We start from the raw sequence: 20,313 nt of genomic DNA on the forward strand, positions 1-20,313 counted from the left end.
AAAGAGATGTCAGAATGGCTTTTCTGGGGGCAATGAATTAAAATTTTGCAGAGTCTTAAAGCTATGCTTTCTGAGCTGAAAGTCCATAGGAGGCCTGAAAAACTATTCTGCAGTTGAGTTCAGTGTAAGAACTATTTCTTGGCTTTCTAAAGGCTTTGTTCCTTCATTTCAGGGTGGCTCGCAGCTGACTGTTTCTTGACTTTCTAAGCACTTCATTCCTTTCTTTCAGGGTAGCTCACAGCCACTGCTGTCTCATGTTGCCTTAGCAGTTGCAAGTAAACTGACTTCAGCATTGTTTAATGCTGCCAGGTAATAAAATAAATTACCTTTTTTTGCTTGTTTTAGTAATAGCTGCATAATAGTTTGAGGATTTTTAGGACCGCTGGTGTAATTCTGCTTATGTGGTTTTCTATTGCAAGTGGCTGGCTTGGTTGGAAGAGTAAACATGAAGAAGAACCTGTCCAAAAACAGAAACCAAAAGTGGAACCTGCAACCCCATTGGCAGTGAGGTAAGTTGGCTTTTTTCAGTCTCAGTTGCTTTAGATCTTGTATGTTTTTATGTATTTGAATGATTTTGAAAAGTGAATAATTGCTGAATATGTGTATTTTTCTTGACTTGAAGCAGTGATGATAGTTTGCAGGTCATTTGTTTTAAACTTTGTTTCATTTCAGTTTATTGTTCTGGACAAATAATTTCTCATATCTTTCACTTCCGATGCATGGACTCATTGCTACTGTACAAGAACAGTGTGCACAGTTTAATGACAGTATAAGTACACAAATATCACTCCTGAAACTTATCACCAAAGTGCTTCAAAGAAGCCACATGAAATATTTGCTGATTATGATAGTTTAATGCCCCTCACAAAAACTAGCAGGTATCCTGTTTCCCTGTTGATTGTGGAGAGAGGAGAATAAGAACAACAGACTGTAACCTAATGTTGTCAAGAAAGCTGATAAAAGACTAAATTAATTCCTGATGGTTCTCCCTTGTTTTTTTTAAGTATTCTCAAGACTCTTGAGCAATAAGAGAGGGCATATAGAATAACCCAGTGCTCTGAGATCCTTGCCTGACAGTGCATGACAAGACCATCACTTATCCTAGTTTCTGAACTTTGATTTTTCAGTAGGACTTAGACAGATCTGTAATATATCCTGGTAGGCAACACAAGAACTCTTTTTATAATTATCTCTTAATTTTACCCGTACCTTATGTTACCTTAAAAAAAGAAATCTTAGTCCTTATAAGAAAATCTGTTAACTGTTTCTGAAGAAAAAGAGGTATCTAGTGTTTTTGCTTGCTTGTTGTTTTTGTTTTTTAGGTTTGGACTTCCAGATTCCCGTCGCCATGGTGAAAGAATATGTCTTTCCCCGTGTAACACTTTAGCAGCAGTAACAGATGAATTTGGAAGGGTTATTTTACTGGATGTTACAAGAGGACTCGCAGTTCGCATGTGGAAGGGTATGATGGTGTATATTAGTGTAGCAAATAATATTCTTCAAAACACTGGGGCTTCTTAGGTTCAGACTTTAAATGTCAAGAATTTTAATAGGTTGCATTATTACAAACCCAAGTCAGGTGTTATATAAAGTCTATAAGGGTATTATTGTAAATTCCTGAAATACTTATATGACCTATAGTTAAAATCTGGTCTGTTTCTGTTTGTATTATATAGATTTTTCTTAATTTTTTATCTTCACAGACTGTTTCTCAAGAGAAAGGTTTTAACATAACAATTTTTTGAAAGAGCTTTAACTCTTTTGTCCAAGGTTCTTTATTTTGGTAAGATCTAGTACTCTCTTTATTTCTGCTGAGAAAGTAAACATTTTGAAAAATGGGTAAGAAGGTATACAGTTTGTTAGACTGAGCAAGAAGGGAGTCCTTAATTTCTTCTAAATTGAGGGCTCTTTGAATGTTAAGCTCTCAAATTTTGATTATATCTAATGCCACTACAATTTTTATTTCCTCTGTAGAATCAAATTTTGAAGCTTTTTATGAGGTGGAAAATAAGTTTTAAGAATAGGTGGAAAATCTCTAGCTCTTTTCTCTCTCTTCCACATAACCAATTCAGAAGATTAGTGATCATGAATATAGTAGCTACTTCAGTGACATATTGGCAGTGTAATAGCTGGAGTAACCGTGTTTCCCCTGGGCATTTTTTTCTTATATTTTGAAGCTTATTAGTTATAATCTATGCTTTCTGATATTTTCTGGTGTTTTTTCTTTGTTACTGAGAGCTTCATGTTATCTAGGTAGTACTGTTAGACTCCCAAGGTTTATTTGATAGTTGGATACATATTTAGAATTTACCAGCCTTTCCCCAGTGAGGTTGTTGAGATGTGAAGTAGCTTCTTCTTTTCTAAGCAAAACTGTCTGCTGAATTAAATGTTTTGGATCATACCTTTTGTCATGAATTGAGTTGTGAATACTTGTCAACCTTCTCAGTATAATATATCTTGTTATAAACTTGGTTTATACATTAGTATTTCTCTTGTGGTTTGGAGTCTTCAGTTCTACTTGCTAAACCATTACATGGTTCAGTGATGTCATTATAACATCTCTGCCTTTTTTGTCTAGGATGATTTTATGTGGCAGAGAGAGAAGATGAGTATTTTTGTCTCTGTAAAAATGCATTTTAGTGATGAAAACATATGAATAAAAACTTATCCTATTTAATAGGTTGTGCAGTGTATAAATTGGTGTACACTAATGAACTTCTGTTTTCTCTTACCAAGGATACAGAGATGCAGAAGTCGGTTGGATACAGACTGTAGAGGACCTTCAGGAGAGGGAAAGTGAGAAGATGGATTCTTCTCCTTTTGGAAATGCACAGGGTCCAAGCAGGGTAGCTCAGTTCCTTGTGATCTATGCTCCAAGGAGAGGCATTCTGGAAGTGTGGAGCACACAGCAAGGGCCTCGAGTTGGAGCCTTCAATGTGGGGAAATATTGTAGGTAAGAAACAGGTGGTAGCAGGCTGTGCTGCAAGTGATATGGGGATATGGTAGAAGTGCCAGTGGTGCTGGCAGGCACCTTTTGTGCTGCCCACAGTATTTCTACTGAATGCAGCTTGGTGTTGTTTTATAGAAGGAGACTTTGACTTATTTTATCACTCTACAGTCTTTCCTTAAGAACATGTTTAGCCATTGCTAAACCTTAGCTTTGTAAAACTTGTTGCCTTTTTATCTAGTGTATGAAAGGGGAAGGTTGATAATTTTGTTCTTCTCTTTAAAGGCTATTTTTTTTCGTTTCAGGTTGCTGTATCCTGGTTATAAAATAATGGGTCTAAACAATGTGACCAGTCAGGGATGGCAGCCCCAGACTTACCAGATATGCCTTGTTGATCCAGTCTCTGGAAGTGTGAAAACTGTCCATGTACCTTTCCATTTAGCACTGAGGTGAGGACTTTCTGAGCCCTATATAACTAAATTAATTTCATTATTGTTTTTGGAAACGGTATTTTATTTAGAGAGAGCAATTCTGGTTTTTGTTTTCAAGTTGAATAGTACTCTGTAATAGTCCAATAGATTTGTATGTATTAATTTGATTTTCATTAATGTGATGTTACCTTAAAATAGCATAAATAATTAAAAAAATACAAATCTTTTGAATCATTCCCTTTAATTCTCTTCACTCATACAATTAAAATTCTTGTCCTTCAGTGATAAAAAGAGTGAGCGAGCAAAGGATATGCATCTGGTGAAGAAATTAAATGCTCTACTCAAAGCTAAAACCTCAGATCCAGGTAGGTTCTTTTGTGTAGCTTCTTAAGATTATATGTTATCAAATGCTGCTTGGGTTATCTGTCCTGTAAGTGTACAAACACGAGGGTGATTGTGGTGCGTTCTGACAGGTGTATGTGCTGTGGGTTACAGGATTCAGGTAGCTTGGGGTTTTTGTTTTTGTTTTTTTGTTTGTTTGGTTTGGTTTGGTTTTGTTTTGGTTTTTTGTTTGGTTTTTTTGTTTGGTTTTGTTTTAATAAACTACCAGATTAAATTTGTCTCATACCAGAATCCAGGATAAGCCTTGTGTGCCATGTAAATCTTGTGCCATGGTTAAACACTACTTTGGGTGCTTGCATAAAACACATTCTATTTCCAATTCACTGTGCTTTGTAATCTAGTTCAGCATTTGAGTCTAGATATCCTTCTTCCTCTAAGTAATACATATTTCTTACAAAAGGCAGACTTGGAGTAAGAGATGTCACTGAGCTGTTATTTTGTTTCATTTTCCCCAAGCTTGGCAACTTCTTCATCTTGATAGCATGAAGGCATGTGCATGTTAGCTGTGGTGCATGTTGACTTGGTCTTCATAAGGCATTTGAGGAAGATGAATTGAAGTTGTGATTATGTCTTTGTTTGCAGATATAATTGAAGCTGAAGCAAAGGAATTAATACTTGATATCAAATACCCTGCTACAAAAAAACAGGTGAACATATAGAAGCCAGTATACTTTAATATTAGAAAAAATACTGCATTATCAGATTAGAGTGCTAAATCTTTTTAAATGGTTCAAAATCATTCATTTTTTTCCCTAAAGCTACTTGAGGCAAATAATTGACATGTTTGAGGTTTTGTTGTTTTTTTCTGGGTTGTTTTTTTACAACATGTTGGCTGGAATTAATTTTGACTTATGATTTCCCCAAGGCATCTTCCATGATAAAAGTCAAAATAATAAAAAAAGGACAGACCTTTCTGTATTATGTGTGAAGGCAACATACAGATGAAAAACTATAGTCCAAGCTAATGTTGGCTTAATTTATACTTTTTTATGGTAAAATTAAGTAAATTTTTAATTCTGTTGAATGTCTGCTTAACAGGCTTTGGAAAGTATATTGACAAGTGAACGTGTGCCACTTTCATCTCTCACAAACATCACTCAGACATTAATGGATAATTTAAAAAAACAGGGTAGGTGGATATTTATTTTGCAAATATGGAGAGGCATTTGCACTTTGTCTGCAGTGCTGTAAGACTACTGTAGAACTGTTCTGTTCTACAGGGAGACCAGACTTGGTCTGCTTAGTTTTGCTGCTAGATATCACAGGCTGTTGCTTTCACGTGTCTTTTTTTTAATGCAGACTGCAAATAGCTTGCTAGGAAGTATGCTTTGCTATGCTTGCTGTGTGCCTAGTAACTTGTGATTATATTTAAAAACAAACAAACAACAACAACTGGGCTGGTCCAGTAAAAACTTCCTCCAGAAAAAAGCTTTCACAGGCTTTCGCCTGTGGATGTTTCAGTTTATTCTTTCTCCAAGGAAAGAAGTAAGGATTTGGTACATTGGATTTGTGAATTTTAATGTAGTGGAAGCACAAAATCCTTATCACTGAGAATCTGAGCTGTGATCAGATGCCTAGTATCTTTTTTTTTTTTTGTAAACTTTGCTGAAGTTTACAAAATACTACATGTTTTGCTAGAGATTTCAGAGCCTGTGTCAGGAAATGGCATTGCCAATTCAAAATCTTGTTGCTAAAATTCTGCAAGATTGTTTCTTTGAAATTCTGCAGTTGGATCTTTCTAAATTGGGTGAAACTTCTTTGTGCTTGAGGTGACCCCATTTTGGAAACCCAACTGAGTATTGAGGATTAGAGTGGAGAAGCATGTGCCTGCCACTTCCTTTGCATGTGCTGGACCTTCTCAGCAATAGAAGCCTGCTGCCTTTTTTTTTGTTGTTGTTGTTATCATTGGATTCATATTGTTTTGGTAGAGGATGAGTCTTTAGCAACAGGAGTCAAGAAGTCCCTACCACTGTTGTGTGCAAGTACTGAATAAATCATTTGTCCCTTCTCCTGCCTGAGTGAGACTCACAATGTGTTTTTGTGGTTTCAAACCCTTAAAGAAATCTTTCCTTCATTTATATCCGTGGTAGGGTTTTTTACAGTTTTCTTGAAGAAGATAGAGGGAATTGAGAGCTTCACACATGCAGTTCTCTACCTAATTTTGGTTTGGCATTCTAAATTGCTAGCATTATCCATTTCTGTTAGAACTCTTAAAAAACCCAAACTAAAAGGGAAACATGCCCTTTAACACTGAAGAGAGATTGACAGAGCTGTGTACTTCCTGAGGCCTGCCTGTTTGTGTATTTTTCATCATTAAGCTCCTGTTTTCATACATAGCAGTATTTCCCAGCAGTCACAATAAAGAACAAACTTGACTGATGTTCCAGCCTTCTAATTTCATAAGCATATATCTCCACTTCTGTCTAGTAGGTGAAAGATAAAGCAAAGCAGGTGCTGGGCTCTGTGAATGCTGTGGTGTGAAGACAAGTTTAAGTGACTGTGTGACAAGCTCTATATGTTCCTCTTTTGTTTGTAGGATTTTTAATAGCAGTGTGTCAAAAGTGTTTAAGGGTTCCTAGGGTGAAAATCATGTCTAGAAGCAGTGTCAGGTGAAAATGATACATTCAGAGGTATCTTTTGTATAGAAAGGTCCTTTTAGGATCTATCCAAAATGCTCTGTTAAATAAATAAGTTGGAACAGAGGTTTTGACATTGTGTTGGTGTTAGTGTCGTATACTCTGGTTGCTTTAATTCTTACTGGAATTTGAATGTCAATAGATAATGAAGTTTCTGAGTCAAAGATTGTCAAAATACAAAAACCTGAGATTTCATCTTGCTGAGATGAAGTTTAATTCATGTCAGTAGGTACCTAAATTTCTTCTGATGCAAGAAATATGCTTACAGTGTTGGCAGAATGAATAAAAGACTATAGGTTGTTGTTCTTGGTAAAAGGAAATAGGAACTGTATTTCAATTTTTGACAATCTCTGGTTTGGCCTTAAACCAGGAAAAGATTGCCAGTAGATTTGCCTTGGTTCAGTTCCACATTGTCAGCCTCCTTCAGTTTAAAAATGAGCCTGATATCTTTCTCCAATACCTCTTGTAAAAATAATTCTTGTTTTATACTGCTGTGAAGGGAATGTAATCATTGCAAGCAGCAGTGCATCAAAAAATTACCCTGAGAGACAGAAATCCTCTGGTTCTCAGTATGTTTCACTACTCCAGGCTATATATTCAAGTTCAAATGCAGTTTTGTTTCTCCTCAGAGCTGGAGTGTGTGGATGAAGGACTGCTGCAGTTCTGTGCAAACAAGTTAAAGCTGTTACATCTTTATGAACTAATTAGCAAACTAAATTCCCAAAGCGTACAGAAAGATACTTCACCTTCAGATAATGTAAGTAAATTGAAAATTCAGTTGTCTTATAAAATCAAGTGATGATTTAAGCATAAAATTATGTTTTCAAGGCCTCAGGTAAAATAAATAGGTAAGCAAGTTACCCATTTTTGTGGTCTGGAACTTTTAATGAGATAATGGTTTATTATACCTTCCTTCCATCCTTGTAAAAATGTCTAGTAATTCATCTACCTACTGTTCTTAGGGAGTTACGTGAAGTTGAGATAGAAATTAAAGTAGAACCAGGATCTCCTGTTTTCAGTCCTTTATCGAAAGTACATAGCCTATTCTTGGTTTTGGAGGGATATTCTGGGTCCAGTAGAAGTTAAAAATTTTGATATTTGTTTTTGTAGCAGCATAATTTGGCTTGCTTTTGATATAATTTGTAAAGCTGCTTATACATTTATAAAAGCCATACCGGTATTATATAGGCTTTTTTGCTTGATGGGCAATTGTTATACCAAAAGCATGATCTAAAAATGGGAAATATATCTGCTCTAGTCCTTAAAAAGGAAGCTAGACAAGGTCTTCATTTGAGCTATGTGAATAACTGCTTTGGAGATTATTCAATCATTTTGGACCTTTTGAAAGACCTTTTTAATGTTCAAGATGAAATATTTTGACTTCTGCCTTTTTTAGTTTTTACTATGTTTTGAAAACCATCCATTTGTATAAGTCTTGTGATGTGGTATTTTTTTTTGGCTTTTGCTTTTAAGGACTTGGCTAAACTGCTTCGGCTTGAAGAAAAAGATTTTCATAGGCTCGAAACTTTACTGGAGAACTACAAGAAAGAAAATACTCAAACCACTGTACAGTTTTCTGATGAGAAGGATGACATACTGTCTGTGAAAATGTTCTTGGAATATTTGGAATATGAAAAGGATGTGATTAATGTGAAAAGTATGGAAGACAGAGAATATGTGGCTTTAGGTAAGAGGTGTTGAACTGTTTGTCAAATTACTCAGACTGATTATAATCTAAGATTCTATAAATATCTTAGCCTTAATTTGGGGGCCTTCAGCCTGTCTTGCCTTGAAGAAGTATGTAACAGTGCCTGTCACTTTGCCATGAAATCCAGAAACCTTTACTTCCCCTGGAGGGTACTGAGCATTGTTGAACAGAGAACGATTGTGATTCATCTGGAGGAGGAGGGGAAGGTGGAGGAAGTCATTTCCCCCTGGATGGGCTCTTGGAGGAGAAAAGGTGTAATTGCGAAGAGCTTCCGCTGGATGGCTCCCGAGGGACAGAGATGCTGAGGACAAATACCATTGAGTGTCATGACCAGGGATCTTACTGTGTCGCTGTAACCTGAACCCAGCTCCCAGAAGTGACAAACAGCACAGCAGGGAACATGTACAGCAATTAACGTGTTGCATAAAAAGCAACTCTGAGAGCAAATACATCAGCATTGTGACCACTGACTATTAAACTAGAATAACAAATTGCTTATAACAAATTTATTTTAACATGCTCTGGTCAGATCTGTCATTGTGTCAACCCTTTGTGCCCCATGTTGGGCATCAGAAAAGACTGTTGTGGTTTAACCTGGTGGGCAGGTGAACACCGCAGAGGTGCTTGTGCTCTCTCCCCCTTCCCCTTCACAGTAGGGCAAAGGGGAAAAATCCCAAGAAGCAAAATTTGTGGGTTAAGATAAAGACAGTTTAATAGGACAGAAAAGGAAGTGAAAGTAATAATAATGATGATCATAAAAGAATTATAGTATACAAAGCAAGTGATTCACAGTGCTCACCACCTGCTGACTGATACCTAGGAGCCCCCAGCCACCTTTCCCCCTGGTTTATGTACTTAAAATTATGTCATATGGTATGGAATATCCCTGTGGCCAGTTCAGCCAGCTGTCCTGGCCGTGTCTCCTCCCAGTTGTTTTGCTCCCCAGCCTGGAGGGGTGAGCAGTGGTGCCAGAAGCTGAAAAGTCCTTAAATTAGTGTAAATAATACCTAACAACAGCTAAACCATCAGTGTGTTAGCAACATCGTTCTCATCCTAAATCCAAAACACAGCACTGTATCAGCTACTAGGAAGAAAACCAACTCCATCCCTGCTGAAACCAGGGGATACAAACAGTACAATAACCTTTGTTTTGTTATAAATCCTGCCACTGCAGGAGTCATGGAAAGTAGGACACTTGTGTCCTGTATAACGAACCTTCTTATCCACTAAGGGTAAACCATCAGGGTATCCTGGATGTAACTTAGTCCTTTGTATTGCACTCAGTGTGATCTGATCAATAGATTATCTTCCACATAAGTGTGAGGGGAAAGACTGTGACTTTAGATGCCATTTATAATGTCAACTGATTTTTTGCTTCAGGCAGCTTTTTCTTCTGGAAGTGTTTGTGTGGGGAGAGTTCCATAGAGGAAATGTGTGATGCATTGGAATCAGCAGGTTTTACTCCACAAACCTTGTTGGTAAGATACTTATTGCGTAATTTAAAACTTTGAATTAGTATTTTGAAAACAAAACATTGAAAAGAAAAATTCTGCATGTTGATTCTTGGAATAATGTTGTGTTCAGGCTGTGTTCAAATCCTCCCACATTCAGTTCTTTAGTTGCTCATATTTGTATTTCTCAGTTAAGAGATACCAAAAAAAAAAGAAAAGAAAATTCTCCAGTAGAAAATGTTGGAATGTCTAGAATATGCATTTAGAACTACAAGTGTTATAACATTTTGCTGAACATTTCTTCTACAAAGAAGCAAAAATTATGAGAGTAGGTAATTTCAGGGACTAATTAATTTGTTAGAATTCCTTTTTGCAAGCAAATAAGGAAATTTAAAAGAAAAGTAAATTTTTTAGAATCATTAGTAGTGTTCAGACAATCATCTTTATCTTTCATCCACATGTAATTGTAGTTCTGTGCTACTTTATCTCCATCCACTACTTAATGATGGAAATGTTTATTTCAGTATTATTTGCCCATGTTAAGGTTTTCAGCTGTAACATTAATAACTACTAATGTTTGCCAAGTTGAGCCTTTAAAAGAGAATGTTTTCTAGGATATCTTTCTAAATTAAAGCTAGAGATGGTATTGTTTAATTTCAAAATCTGTCACAGTGTGCCTTATGCAGTATATTTTTAACTTCCTGTGTTAATATAATGGTTCATGGATGTAACATTTATGCTCTGTAACACAAAATTTGTTTGAGAAAGTGTTTGCATTAGGTATATTACAATATTAGACTTTCATTCTATTGCTTTAATTCCATATTCTCTTTTCTTACAGTCACTCCTTCTCAATTTATGGCTTTCTAAGGAAAAAGATATTCTAGACAAACCAGATTCTGTCAGTTGCCTTCACACTATGCTGTCACTTCTGAGCAAAATGAAAGGTGAGATGTGCATTTGGAATACCTAAATGCAACTGTTACTATTATTAGAAATCTACTACTCTGACTAGCCTGTATTATCAGTTAGGGTTTTTCTGCCTCACAAATTATGTACCAGAACTAAGTGCTGCATGTTTATGGGCTAACTAAAAATACAGCAAAAATCTAAAGAGTGCCACAGTTAAAGGCCTGTTTCATGCCTTGTATTTTCACTCAACACTAAGTTGACACAACTTCTATTTGGCACCAGAAGGCAGCTGTCCAGCCCACTTTCCTCACATTTTTGGGATGTATAGTCCTGTCTCTACTTGGTGCTGACTGACTCTCAGATGTTCTTGAGACACTGTTATTCTAGCAGCATTTGTATATTAAACATCTCTGTAACTCGAGGAGTACTCTGTAAAGTCAGTTTGCCATTGTTGGGGGTAGGTTGTACATATAAATGAATATTGATTCTCCTACCTCACACAGAGCTGCTATGGGTAAGTCTGTGCCAGGTTCCCTTATATATACTTCACCATAGGGGCACCATTATCAGTTTGACACTGAAAGCATGAATAAGCTGCTGCTGCTGTCTGAATAAATTAATGCTGCTGAACATGAGGCAGGCTGAAGAGAGACAGTTTGAAATCACAAAAGAAGCTGTCTGCATTGTGAAGTGTCTTTTTGTACTATTCCTTAGATCTAGTAAGCACACAGCAGGTTTGCTATCTAGTGATCTAGATCTACTGTCTGTTTCCTACAGATGAATTTTGGAGAATGAGTGATTCGCTTTCCATTTTCAGTTGAAGTGGAATGTAGAAATTGTACAATGTAGAAATTTTGTGCTGCATATATAAAAAATGATAATGTAGAGTAATTGGAAACATGTAAAAAAATGATAATGTAGAATAATTGGAAATTGCTCCTAATACAAGCTGTATTAATTAGTACTGGTTTCAGGGTTGGTTGCTACTGTACTAGTTTTGACACCTAGTGATCCAAGTTGTTTCCTGCTCTCCCTTTCCCTTCAGTCGCTATAGATGAGTCATGGGACACTCAGTCGGTTTCCCCCTGGTGGCAGCAAATGCGCACGGCCTGTGTTCAGTCTGAAAATAACGCAGGTGCCTTGCTGTCTGCTCACGTTGGACACTCTGTAACTGCACAGATAATCGACAGTGTGACAGAGAAAAAGGTGAGTCGTCTGGGACCTGCTCCTTCTATTTTATTTAATACATCAGTTCCGTGCAAATTGTTGTCTTTGTAATAGAAGAACATCCTCAGTGTTCATTTGTTGCCATTCTAACATGGGCATAAGCATGCCATCCTGCAAGCCTGAAAATTTGCATTTGAACTTAAAGAATACTATGCTGAGGTGAATTAATGATATATTGAAATAATTGACAAAACATATTTAAATATGTGATGGAAACAGTACATTGAGTTTTTCTCGTGATAGCAAAGGATGCTGACAATCTTAAAGCCTACACAGCTTCCACATAAATTTAAGTGCACTGAACTTTGGGTGGTAAACCTGTTTTAACACGTTCATGTGATTTTATTTTTTTAAGCATACTGTTTAATTTTTATAGGACTTATGTTACTATCCCTTCTTAAGGTGATGGGTGTTTGGTTTTCTTGGCAATAAATATCTTCACAAAGTTGTGATTAAGACTGTGAAACTGCACAGCGTTGCAATTCAAGATGGAAAATGTTAGTCCATTTCTAAACAGTATTGGGCATATGTGTGTTTTACTACAGATTATATGGGGCTTAGGTGATATGCAGTCTTGTAAATAGAACCTTGGTTTGGTTTGGAAGAGACCTTAAAGATCATTTGGGTTCAACCCCAAATGATGCCATGGGCCAATGGACACTTTCCATTAGCCCAGGTTGCTGAGAGCCCCATCCAACCTGGCTTTGAACACTTGCAGGGATGGGACATCCACAGCTTCTCTGGGCAACCTGTGCCAGTGCCTCTACACCCTCACAGTAAAGAATTTTTAGTATGGTGGTAGGATGTGGAAATATAGGTGGATTATTCATACATGTAGCAAAGGTGTATAGAGTGAAGGATTTAAAAGGAAATATTTTTGAAGGGATTCTAAGCCACTTTTTGACTAAACAGAAAATTATAAAGGGAAGATGATCTTTTAGATTGTTTTATTCCCTTAGGCTTTTATTTAAGGATCTGTGCATCTTTTGAGAAGTGCGAGATGTTCACTTATCTTTGCATAGCAGTTAATGCATATTTTGAACTAAATTATTCTTTAAAAAGCAGTAAGCCTTGGGCTATAGCTTTCGGTTATAATTTTTTTGTAAACGAAACTGTGCTGCTTTAAGTGAACAGACCTAAATCAGTTCATATGTTCTGTTAGTTTTCCCAAATAGTTGTAGGTTCAGACACGGAATCCTGGGAAGCACTTTCCCTTGATACTGAATACTGGAAGCTTCTGCTGAAACAGTTAGAGGATTGTCTGATACTTCAAACACTACTGCACAGCAAAGTGACCAAAAGGACAAAAAGAGTTTCATCACTCCAGACTGAGCCTTTGGGCAGGCTGTCTGTAAAGAAATTGCTTGAAGCTGGAAAAGGTACATTTTTTTTTTTCTCTTGGAGACATTGTTAATTGTCTTTCTAATAGACTTCTGAGCCATCCTTACCTGTGTAATGATGTACACTGCACTGGAAATTGTTCTACTGGCTACCATTCTTAATTAAAAAAACAATGCACATGATGTAGAATAGTGCTTTAAAGTTGTAAAAATGTATGACTTTAAAGTTCTTAAAATGGTAGAGTTATCCTTATGTAATTAAAGGTATTAGTTAAAATTCCTGTGTTTTTTCTTGTCCTTAGATTCTGAATCATAATCTGCAATACATTGGCTATACCTCATACTTTTTTTTTTCTTCTTTTTTTATTATCTTAGGAGGTATTGCTGACACTGTAGCAAAGTGGGTTTTTAAGCAAGGCTTCAGTCCTCTTGTACTGAATTTGGCTCAATACAAAACCAATACAGATAGTACTGAAGAATCTGTAGAAATGCATAATAACCTTTTTCTTGAGGAACCAGAAGCAGATGCAGGCTTGGAAACAATCCTAGGTAAGAAAAATAGCATGAATTTTTCAAATTATAAATTTCTGCCAGAGGTGTTTTAGTTGCTGCTTTGTAGCAGAAATTACAGTGGAAAGAAGTCTCTCTTCTAACTTCAGATTTTCTTCTTCTAGAGCTGCTGCAAGTTGCATATCAGCAATTTCCATGTAGTCTTGAAGTGGATGTACTCCATGCACATTGCTCTTGGGAATATGTAGTGCAGTGGAATAAGGACCCAGAGGTAAGAGAAATTCATTTGCACGGAGTATGAGTCATAAAAACATGAATTGCATGAACTGACTTTGAAAGCAGTTACTAGTTATGATTTTTCTGTTGTAAGTGGTAAGCAGAAACTGAATAGAGAAGATGAATGTAGGTCCTGAGGCTGAATGGCACTTCACAATGCCAGGACTATCAGACTCTCAAAAGTAGTGGTGTGGAAACTGGGTAAAAGAAAGTAAGCAGCTTGAAAAAGGATTTTGACTGTATTTTGTGCAAGTGTGGAACAGTTTAGGTACTGTAAAATAGTGGTGAGCTTTTTCTCCATTCTAGATATGCTGAAAGAGATCACAGAATACTAAATTTTTTAGACTAGAATCCATTCTATTTAAGGAGGAGAGGGATTTCTTGAATGTTCTTGGATTCCCTGGCCACTGCTGGGAATTGTCAGAAAAGATAAAAATTTTCTGCTTTTCTGCTCCTGTCCTATAGTTTCTCTAATGGAAAACGTTGTCCTAAGTTCAGATGATATTAAAGCTGAAATCAGCACTCCTTAGATCTGTGCAACATAACTTGCTGTAAAATAGAACTTACTCCATCGTAACAAAATTGAGAAAATTTAATCTATCAAAAGGGAATTTTGTATTTGAAAAATGACTGCAGTCATTGGAAGTGCCTTTCAGCAAAGAGTGTGTTAGCAGTAGATATATTAAAAAAAAAAACAACCAAAAAAACCCCTAAAATTACAGTAGTGATAAAAACTTTGCCATGTGCACATGGTGTTTGTCAGATTAGGGGTAGAGAAAGTTGCAATATCAGTAAAAGTTACAAGTTTTATAACTCTCAAAATAGTAGCTTTAGGATAATCTACCTGGACCCTTTAAGAATTAATAATTTACATTTCAAACAAGTTTTGAATAATGTAATGACTTGTTCTTTTACCTTTTTTTTTTTTTACATAAGGAAGCATGTTTTCTCACAAGGTCTATAGATCATCTAAGATGCATCATTAATGCTCACGTTCAGCATGGTAAGTACAAAATTATTATTAATAATTAATTAACCTTTGTTGAAATTGTAAAATGAAAGAATGGATGTTTGTTGACTAGAGTAAATGTATGCAGTATATAGTAGTGATGACCATTTTGTCTTAAAAAAAAACAAAGCACCTCAAAACTTTCTGCTGGCATTCAAGCTTTTGTTTTTCACAATGAGTTTCCATCAGAACTGCGAAAATAAGTTGGTTAGATAAAGTCAATATGTTTAACTAAAAACATTTTAAAATAAAATTGCTTTGAAATGATTTTTTATTTGTATTTAAATAGTGAAACATGTCAAGTGCAGTAATTATTTTTCATATATTTTTTTATACCCTGTTTTAATGAATGTGATGACCATTTTCTTTTTTTGTAGACTATTTGTGTATGCAAATGAGGTGCACTCTTTCTGTGTACCTACAGTGTTTAACCCAGTCTGCATAATACAATATTTTTAACCAATGATTCGTTGCACTTGTGACTGTATTTGATCACCAAGGGAGCCTCCTCCTGAGAAATCTAAATTCTAAGTATAAAGCAGTGAGGATAACTCACAAATCCTTCTTGTTTTATTCACCATCTTGTAAGATCCCTTTTCTATTCATGTGGAGTTTAGAAGTGTGATTGTTCCAGGTATCGCTCTGATGATGTGGAATACATTCATAGTAAAAAGGCTTTCTTCAGCTACATATCTCATGGACAAGGTGAGTGCAGTATTGGGACAGTGTTTTTGAGGCTGTGCTTTTGTTTTTAGATGAAAAGTGAGACCAGTATTTATAAACAATTTTATAAACAATGTTTTGGTTTTTAAAAGTATTTGGAATATCATTCATTTAGCCATGGAAACCCTCACTGTTTATTTGCTTTATGTAGCTAACTCTTGAAATTGATGAGGAATGCATGTTTTAAAATACCAAATCTGTTGAATGATCAGCTATAGGCAGCTGATCAACACTGGCTGATGTGTACTGAAACTTAAGTGCACTATTGGTTTGTAGTTGCTAAATGAGAAATATTTGTGAAACAGTTTTTATTTCTGTTAGAAAACAAAAAACAGCTTGAAGTGTTTTCTCTGTGCCTATTTCCTGTTAAGTTACTACCACGAAACTACCACAAGCAGCAAATTTTCCTAATGTTGGTCCAAGGTTTGCACATATAAGCTCTTATTCTGCAAAACACAGAACACTTGGTGGATGTTGTTGAGCACTTTTAACTATTGCTACTATTGTAATTCAGCTTTTGTTCTAGTATGTAGCTCGTTTACTTTGAATTTTAGCAGTCTTTTGTCCCTGCTAAATTTCAGTTTTTTCATGCTAATAACTAGGCAGTGGATCTGTTTACTGGAAGACAGCTTAGGAAGAGTAGTGCTAGTAAGTGATAGATCTGTTTAAATTGTGTGGGGAGAATCTCCCTGTTGCTTTGCCAGATGTGCAGCAGCAGCTGAGTGTTTTTCAGCACAAAAGTCAAGATGCAAAGAGAAGTGTTGACAATGATTAATTCTCAAGGTTTATGTTATCAAAGCAGTAGCACAGCTTCCAGAAAGATGGAGTTTCCGTATTTGTTGGCATTTAATCAGTCCCAAAATCGACAGCTGAAAGTTGTCTTGAATTCAGACTGTGAAACACCATGATGGATCCCTTGAATTTGAGTTTAAATAGTCCCATAATTTGGGACCCTGGAATCTCACTTCAGCTGTTGTTCAGACTCTGCCATGATTTTATAATCGTTACTTTTATGTTGTGCTGTGGAATAGAGAACTTCCACTTACCTGTATGAGCTTCATCCTGTGCAGCACTGTAGAAATTGGACCTCGTAGTAACATTCCTAAACAGAATATGACTGAGGTGTCACTTCTGAAGAGTTCAGATGGGAAAAGCATGGAAACCATGTAATAACTTGCTTGTTAGATCTTATCCATGTCAGTGAATATGGTGGAGTGTTCACTCTTCCTTTCCTCTTCCCTTATTCCCTAGTGTTTCTTTCTAATATCACACTTGGTGTTACAGCTTTAGTTCTGTATTCTAGAAATCACTGGGAATGTCTTAGCTGTCTTTAAGATTTGGATGAGGACCTTAGGGCCTTATTTCTAATCCTGGGGTTTAAGAAGGATGAACTAAATATGGACATCAGTGATGTTAATTTCTGTACAATCTGCATCAAATCTTTGGCTGAAAGCAAGATATGCGACATGCTGTAGTGAACTATTTTCTCATTTTGTATTAGGAAAATAGTAATAAAAGGTTAAAATGTGGGTAACAGATATTACAATGAAAATTACTTAGTTATGATGAATTTATTTTTTTAAACAGGTTGGAAAAGCTCCAAAGGACAGATTATGCAGACGGGCAAGTAATACTACTTTTGCCTAAGTGGGGAGAAATAAATAGAAATCCCTAAATTTAATGCTGACAACTGATGTGATCAGGAAATAAAATTTACTAGATGGGATTACTTGATTCAGTCTTAGAGATACAGTACTGTAAACGGCTACATTTAACTTTATTCCAATTTTTCATGTTACTTCTAATTCTTTGTTGTACTTCAGTGAGTATTTGTTTATATTTAAATATAACAGGTTAATAAACTGAGCTAAACTTTGTGTTTGTTAACAACTGTCTTCTCAAACATACAGAACTAATAAAATCATGTTTCAATTCCAACTGAAACAATTTAAATCACACTGTTTGTTAACAGGATGTAGGCATGAGTGACACAGCGATGACAGCTTTCCTTGGCTGCTGTTCAGAACTTCTGCAAACTTTGCTGGAGGTAAGTTTTTATTTTTCCCATAGAAAGTCAGGAACTAATGGATTCACATTTGATTTTAAAGGCTATGGTTTTACCAACTTCAGTACCGTTCAGTTCAAATATTAATGAACTTTTAGACGATAGGAAATTTTCATTTCAGTGCAGAGAACTTGTGGTTAAAGCTGTGTCCTTTGGAGAGAAGGCCAGTATAGATAACATTTTGTGCATGACTGCTTTTCTGTGTTGCCCTGGCAGGCAGATGTTACTAGTGATGAAATGCAGGCTCCTGTCTTGGACACTGAAGATGCCTGGGTGTCAGTAGAAGGACCAGTATCCATAGTAGAACTCGCCCTGGAGCAGAAACGCATTCACTACCCACTAGTGGAACACCAGTTTGTGTTGTGTACTGTCTTATATGCCACCATGAGGTTTTCCCTGAAGAGTGTGAAGCCTCTGACGCTGTTTGATAGCAAGGTATGACTTTTGAAAGAATATATTTTCATATTGCTATCCTTCTTCTTGATCTCTATAATATATGCTAGCTTTCACTCTTTAAACAGTTCATAATTTTATGAAAGATGCTTAGTCCACTGTGGTGCATTAATGAAGTTGTCACCGGAATTCAGAATGAGACGCAAACTTGTGTGTTTCCTTATGAATAAAAGATTTGTAGTGATGCATGAAGATCAGCCCTTTAATAACTAGCTGGCCTGAAAATACTGCATGTCAAGAACACTGGATGGCAGGTTTTTCTAGTTGCTTTGAGAAGTGCCAGATCAGTGAAAACACAAATATTTAAAGGTCAGAAATGTTATGTTAGTGTCACCGTTGTATCCATTATTGCTCATGATTATTTCAGAATTCTGAGCATCTCAAAGTGAATAAACAACTTGTCATTTAACCCATATAAACCACTTACAAAAAGTCACTGCACTTAAAATGCAGTATATCTGCAGTCAGAGCTTGACCCTGATACAAAGCAGGTACCAGAAATTGAGCTTTCCTCCTCCTCCTAGCTTTACCACACTAGAATTTTAAGAAAATCTAAACACAAAGTACTTGTGTACAATGTCATTTAATTCCTGCTGGGGAGAAAATTATTTAATCCTGTAAGACAGCATGGATTTCTTAATGATTTCCTGAAATTTAATAAATGCAGAATATTGCTCTCCTTTTGCCATAGGTTCTTGTTTGTCTGTAAACTGATGAATATCTGAGTCTGGTTGCCATTAGTCAAATTCCATTGGTTTTATACATTTTTCTTTTTGCTTATCTGTTAGCAGAAGGCATTTTACTACTTTTTGTCATTTAAAAATGCAAAATTGGGTCCTGCTCCTGTCCTGCCTTTCTTTTGCACACAACTGTTATTCTCAGCCGCTGCCTTTTTTCCTTCACTTGACTCAAGATTTCCCTTTGCTGTGTGAGCTTTCTGAGAGAATCTCTAACAGGTCTTTAGAGAATTTTGACTGATGGCTGAAAAGGTGGTTAAAAGTTTCAAAGACTGTTTACTACCTAATTTGTGATAGGGCAAGTCACTAACTAAACCTACACATTCAGTGCTGTCCTTTAACATAGCACTGGTACCAGTTTCCCTTCTGCCTGCAGTGGTGCAGAGCAGGACTTCCAGAGATATTTGGCATTGAGCATATTTGGCTGGAGCATGGTGGGCTGGAACAAGGGCTACTGTGTTCCATCATTCAGGACTTTACCTGAAATTTGATTGATCTGTAGTTCAAATGACCTTACAATTAAGCAGTGTCAACTATACCAGTAGGTAATACATAAAATGTATATTCCTATAAGCTATTTTGCATTTCTTCCTACTTGACATGTTGGTGTAAAGTCAGGGATCAGGAAATATATCCAAATTTCAACTCCAGCTGGTATCAGCTACCTAATTTAGTAAGCAGGTGGTTTTAAGTTTGAAAGGAAATCCTTGACATGTTACGATTGCATGAACAGAAGTTTGGATTTTTCTGTGGCTTTAACTTACAGTAGTAATTTTTGTCCTCAAAGCAAAACAGAAGATGCAGTGCAAATTAGTAAGTGGGCTGCTTAGTATTAGATCAAAATGGATTGTTTGTATTCCCCTGTATCCCTGAGGCCTGTCTCTGGTTCTCAATTTTAGGGCAAAAATGCATTTTTTAAAGACCTCACATCAATTCAGCTGCTACCTAGTGGGGATATGGATCCAAATGTGTTATCCATACGACAACAGGTAGGTGTAAGTTTTGCACTCTAAATTCTTAAACTTATAAAATTTCAAATAATACTGAAGTAACCTGCAATTTTTGCTTCCCAGTTCTTGCTCAAAGTTGTGAGTGCAGCGGTTCAAACACTGTGTTCATCACAAAAGGACAAAGAAGTCTCAGAAGAGGAATTGTTTCCTTTTGAAAAGGGGAAGAATTGGCCAACTTTGGCTGCAGACCTGGCTCAGTATCTTCAGATCTCTGAGGATCTGGTCAAAAGGCATTATGTCTGTGAACTGTACAGTTATGGGATGGATCATCTCGGTGAAGAGGTAACGGCAGCTTTTAGAGTTTTTAAATCAGTACAACATTATGTCATATATTCTGCTAAAATTACTTTTTCACTTACTTAAGATGCCTGGAAGGGTTAGGCAGGATTTATGAAGCTCGACAAATCCCCACGCTGAAAAGTTAGAGACTGTAAAAGTATTTTTTTAAGACAGATAATTACCCAAATTTTTCCTTT

At 36.3% G+C, this 20,313-nt stretch overlaps 1 protein-coding gene across 2 annotated transcripts in view; it reads left to right on the forward strand.

The window, feature by feature from the left end:
* Nucleotides 1-20,313, forward strand: part of RAB3GAP2 (RAB3 GTPase activating non-catalytic protein subunit 2) — a 45,880-nt gene that overhangs the window by 22,742 nt on the left and 2,825 nt on the right. For both annotated transcript variants that reach the window (XM_064648167.1, XM_064648168.1), the window contains exons 11-33: nucleotides 230-309; nucleotides 420-509; nucleotides 1,323-1,462; nucleotides 2,737-2,953; nucleotides 3,253-3,396; nucleotides 3,661-3,743; nucleotides 4,363-4,427; nucleotides 4,819-4,909; nucleotides 7,046-7,173; nucleotides 7,890-8,103; nucleotides 9,505-9,602; nucleotides 10,417-10,522; nucleotides 11,533-11,693; nucleotides 12,877-13,093; nucleotides 13,430-13,603; nucleotides 13,729-13,835; nucleotides 14,777-14,843; nucleotides 15,484-15,554; nucleotides 17,160-17,195; nucleotides 17,545-17,619; nucleotides 17,854-18,072; nucleotides 19,727-19,816; nucleotides 19,901-20,119. In XM_064648167.1, the coding sequence (XP_064504237.1) occupies nucleotides 230-309; nucleotides 420-509; nucleotides 1,323-1,462; nucleotides 2,737-2,953; nucleotides 3,253-3,396; nucleotides 3,661-3,743; nucleotides 4,363-4,427; nucleotides 4,819-4,909; nucleotides 7,046-7,173; nucleotides 7,890-8,103; nucleotides 9,505-9,602; nucleotides 10,417-10,522; nucleotides 11,533-11,693; nucleotides 12,877-13,093; nucleotides 13,430-13,603; nucleotides 13,729-13,835; nucleotides 14,777-14,843; nucleotides 15,484-15,554; nucleotides 17,160-17,195; nucleotides 17,545-17,619; nucleotides 17,854-18,072; nucleotides 19,727-19,816; nucleotides 19,901-20,119 (2,892 nt within the window). The remainder of the gene's footprint in view (nucleotides 1-229; nucleotides 310-419; nucleotides 510-1,322; nucleotides 1,463-2,736; nucleotides 2,954-3,252; nucleotides 3,397-3,660; nucleotides 3,744-4,362; nucleotides 4,428-4,818; nucleotides 4,910-7,045; nucleotides 7,174-7,889; nucleotides 8,104-9,504; nucleotides 9,603-10,416; nucleotides 10,523-11,532; nucleotides 11,694-12,876; nucleotides 13,094-13,429; nucleotides 13,604-13,728; nucleotides 13,836-14,776; nucleotides 14,844-15,483; nucleotides 15,555-17,159; nucleotides 17,196-17,544; nucleotides 17,620-17,853; nucleotides 18,073-19,726; nucleotides 19,817-19,900; nucleotides 20,120-20,313) is intronic.

The sequence above is a fragment of the Pseudopipra pipra genome, chromosome 3, assembly GCF_036250125.1.
Source record: "Pseudopipra pipra isolate bDixPip1 chromosome 3, bDixPip1.hap1, whole genome shotgun sequence".
NCBI classification, from domain to species: Eukaryota; Metazoa; Chordata; class Aves; order Passeriformes; family Pipridae; genus Pseudopipra; species Pseudopipra pipra.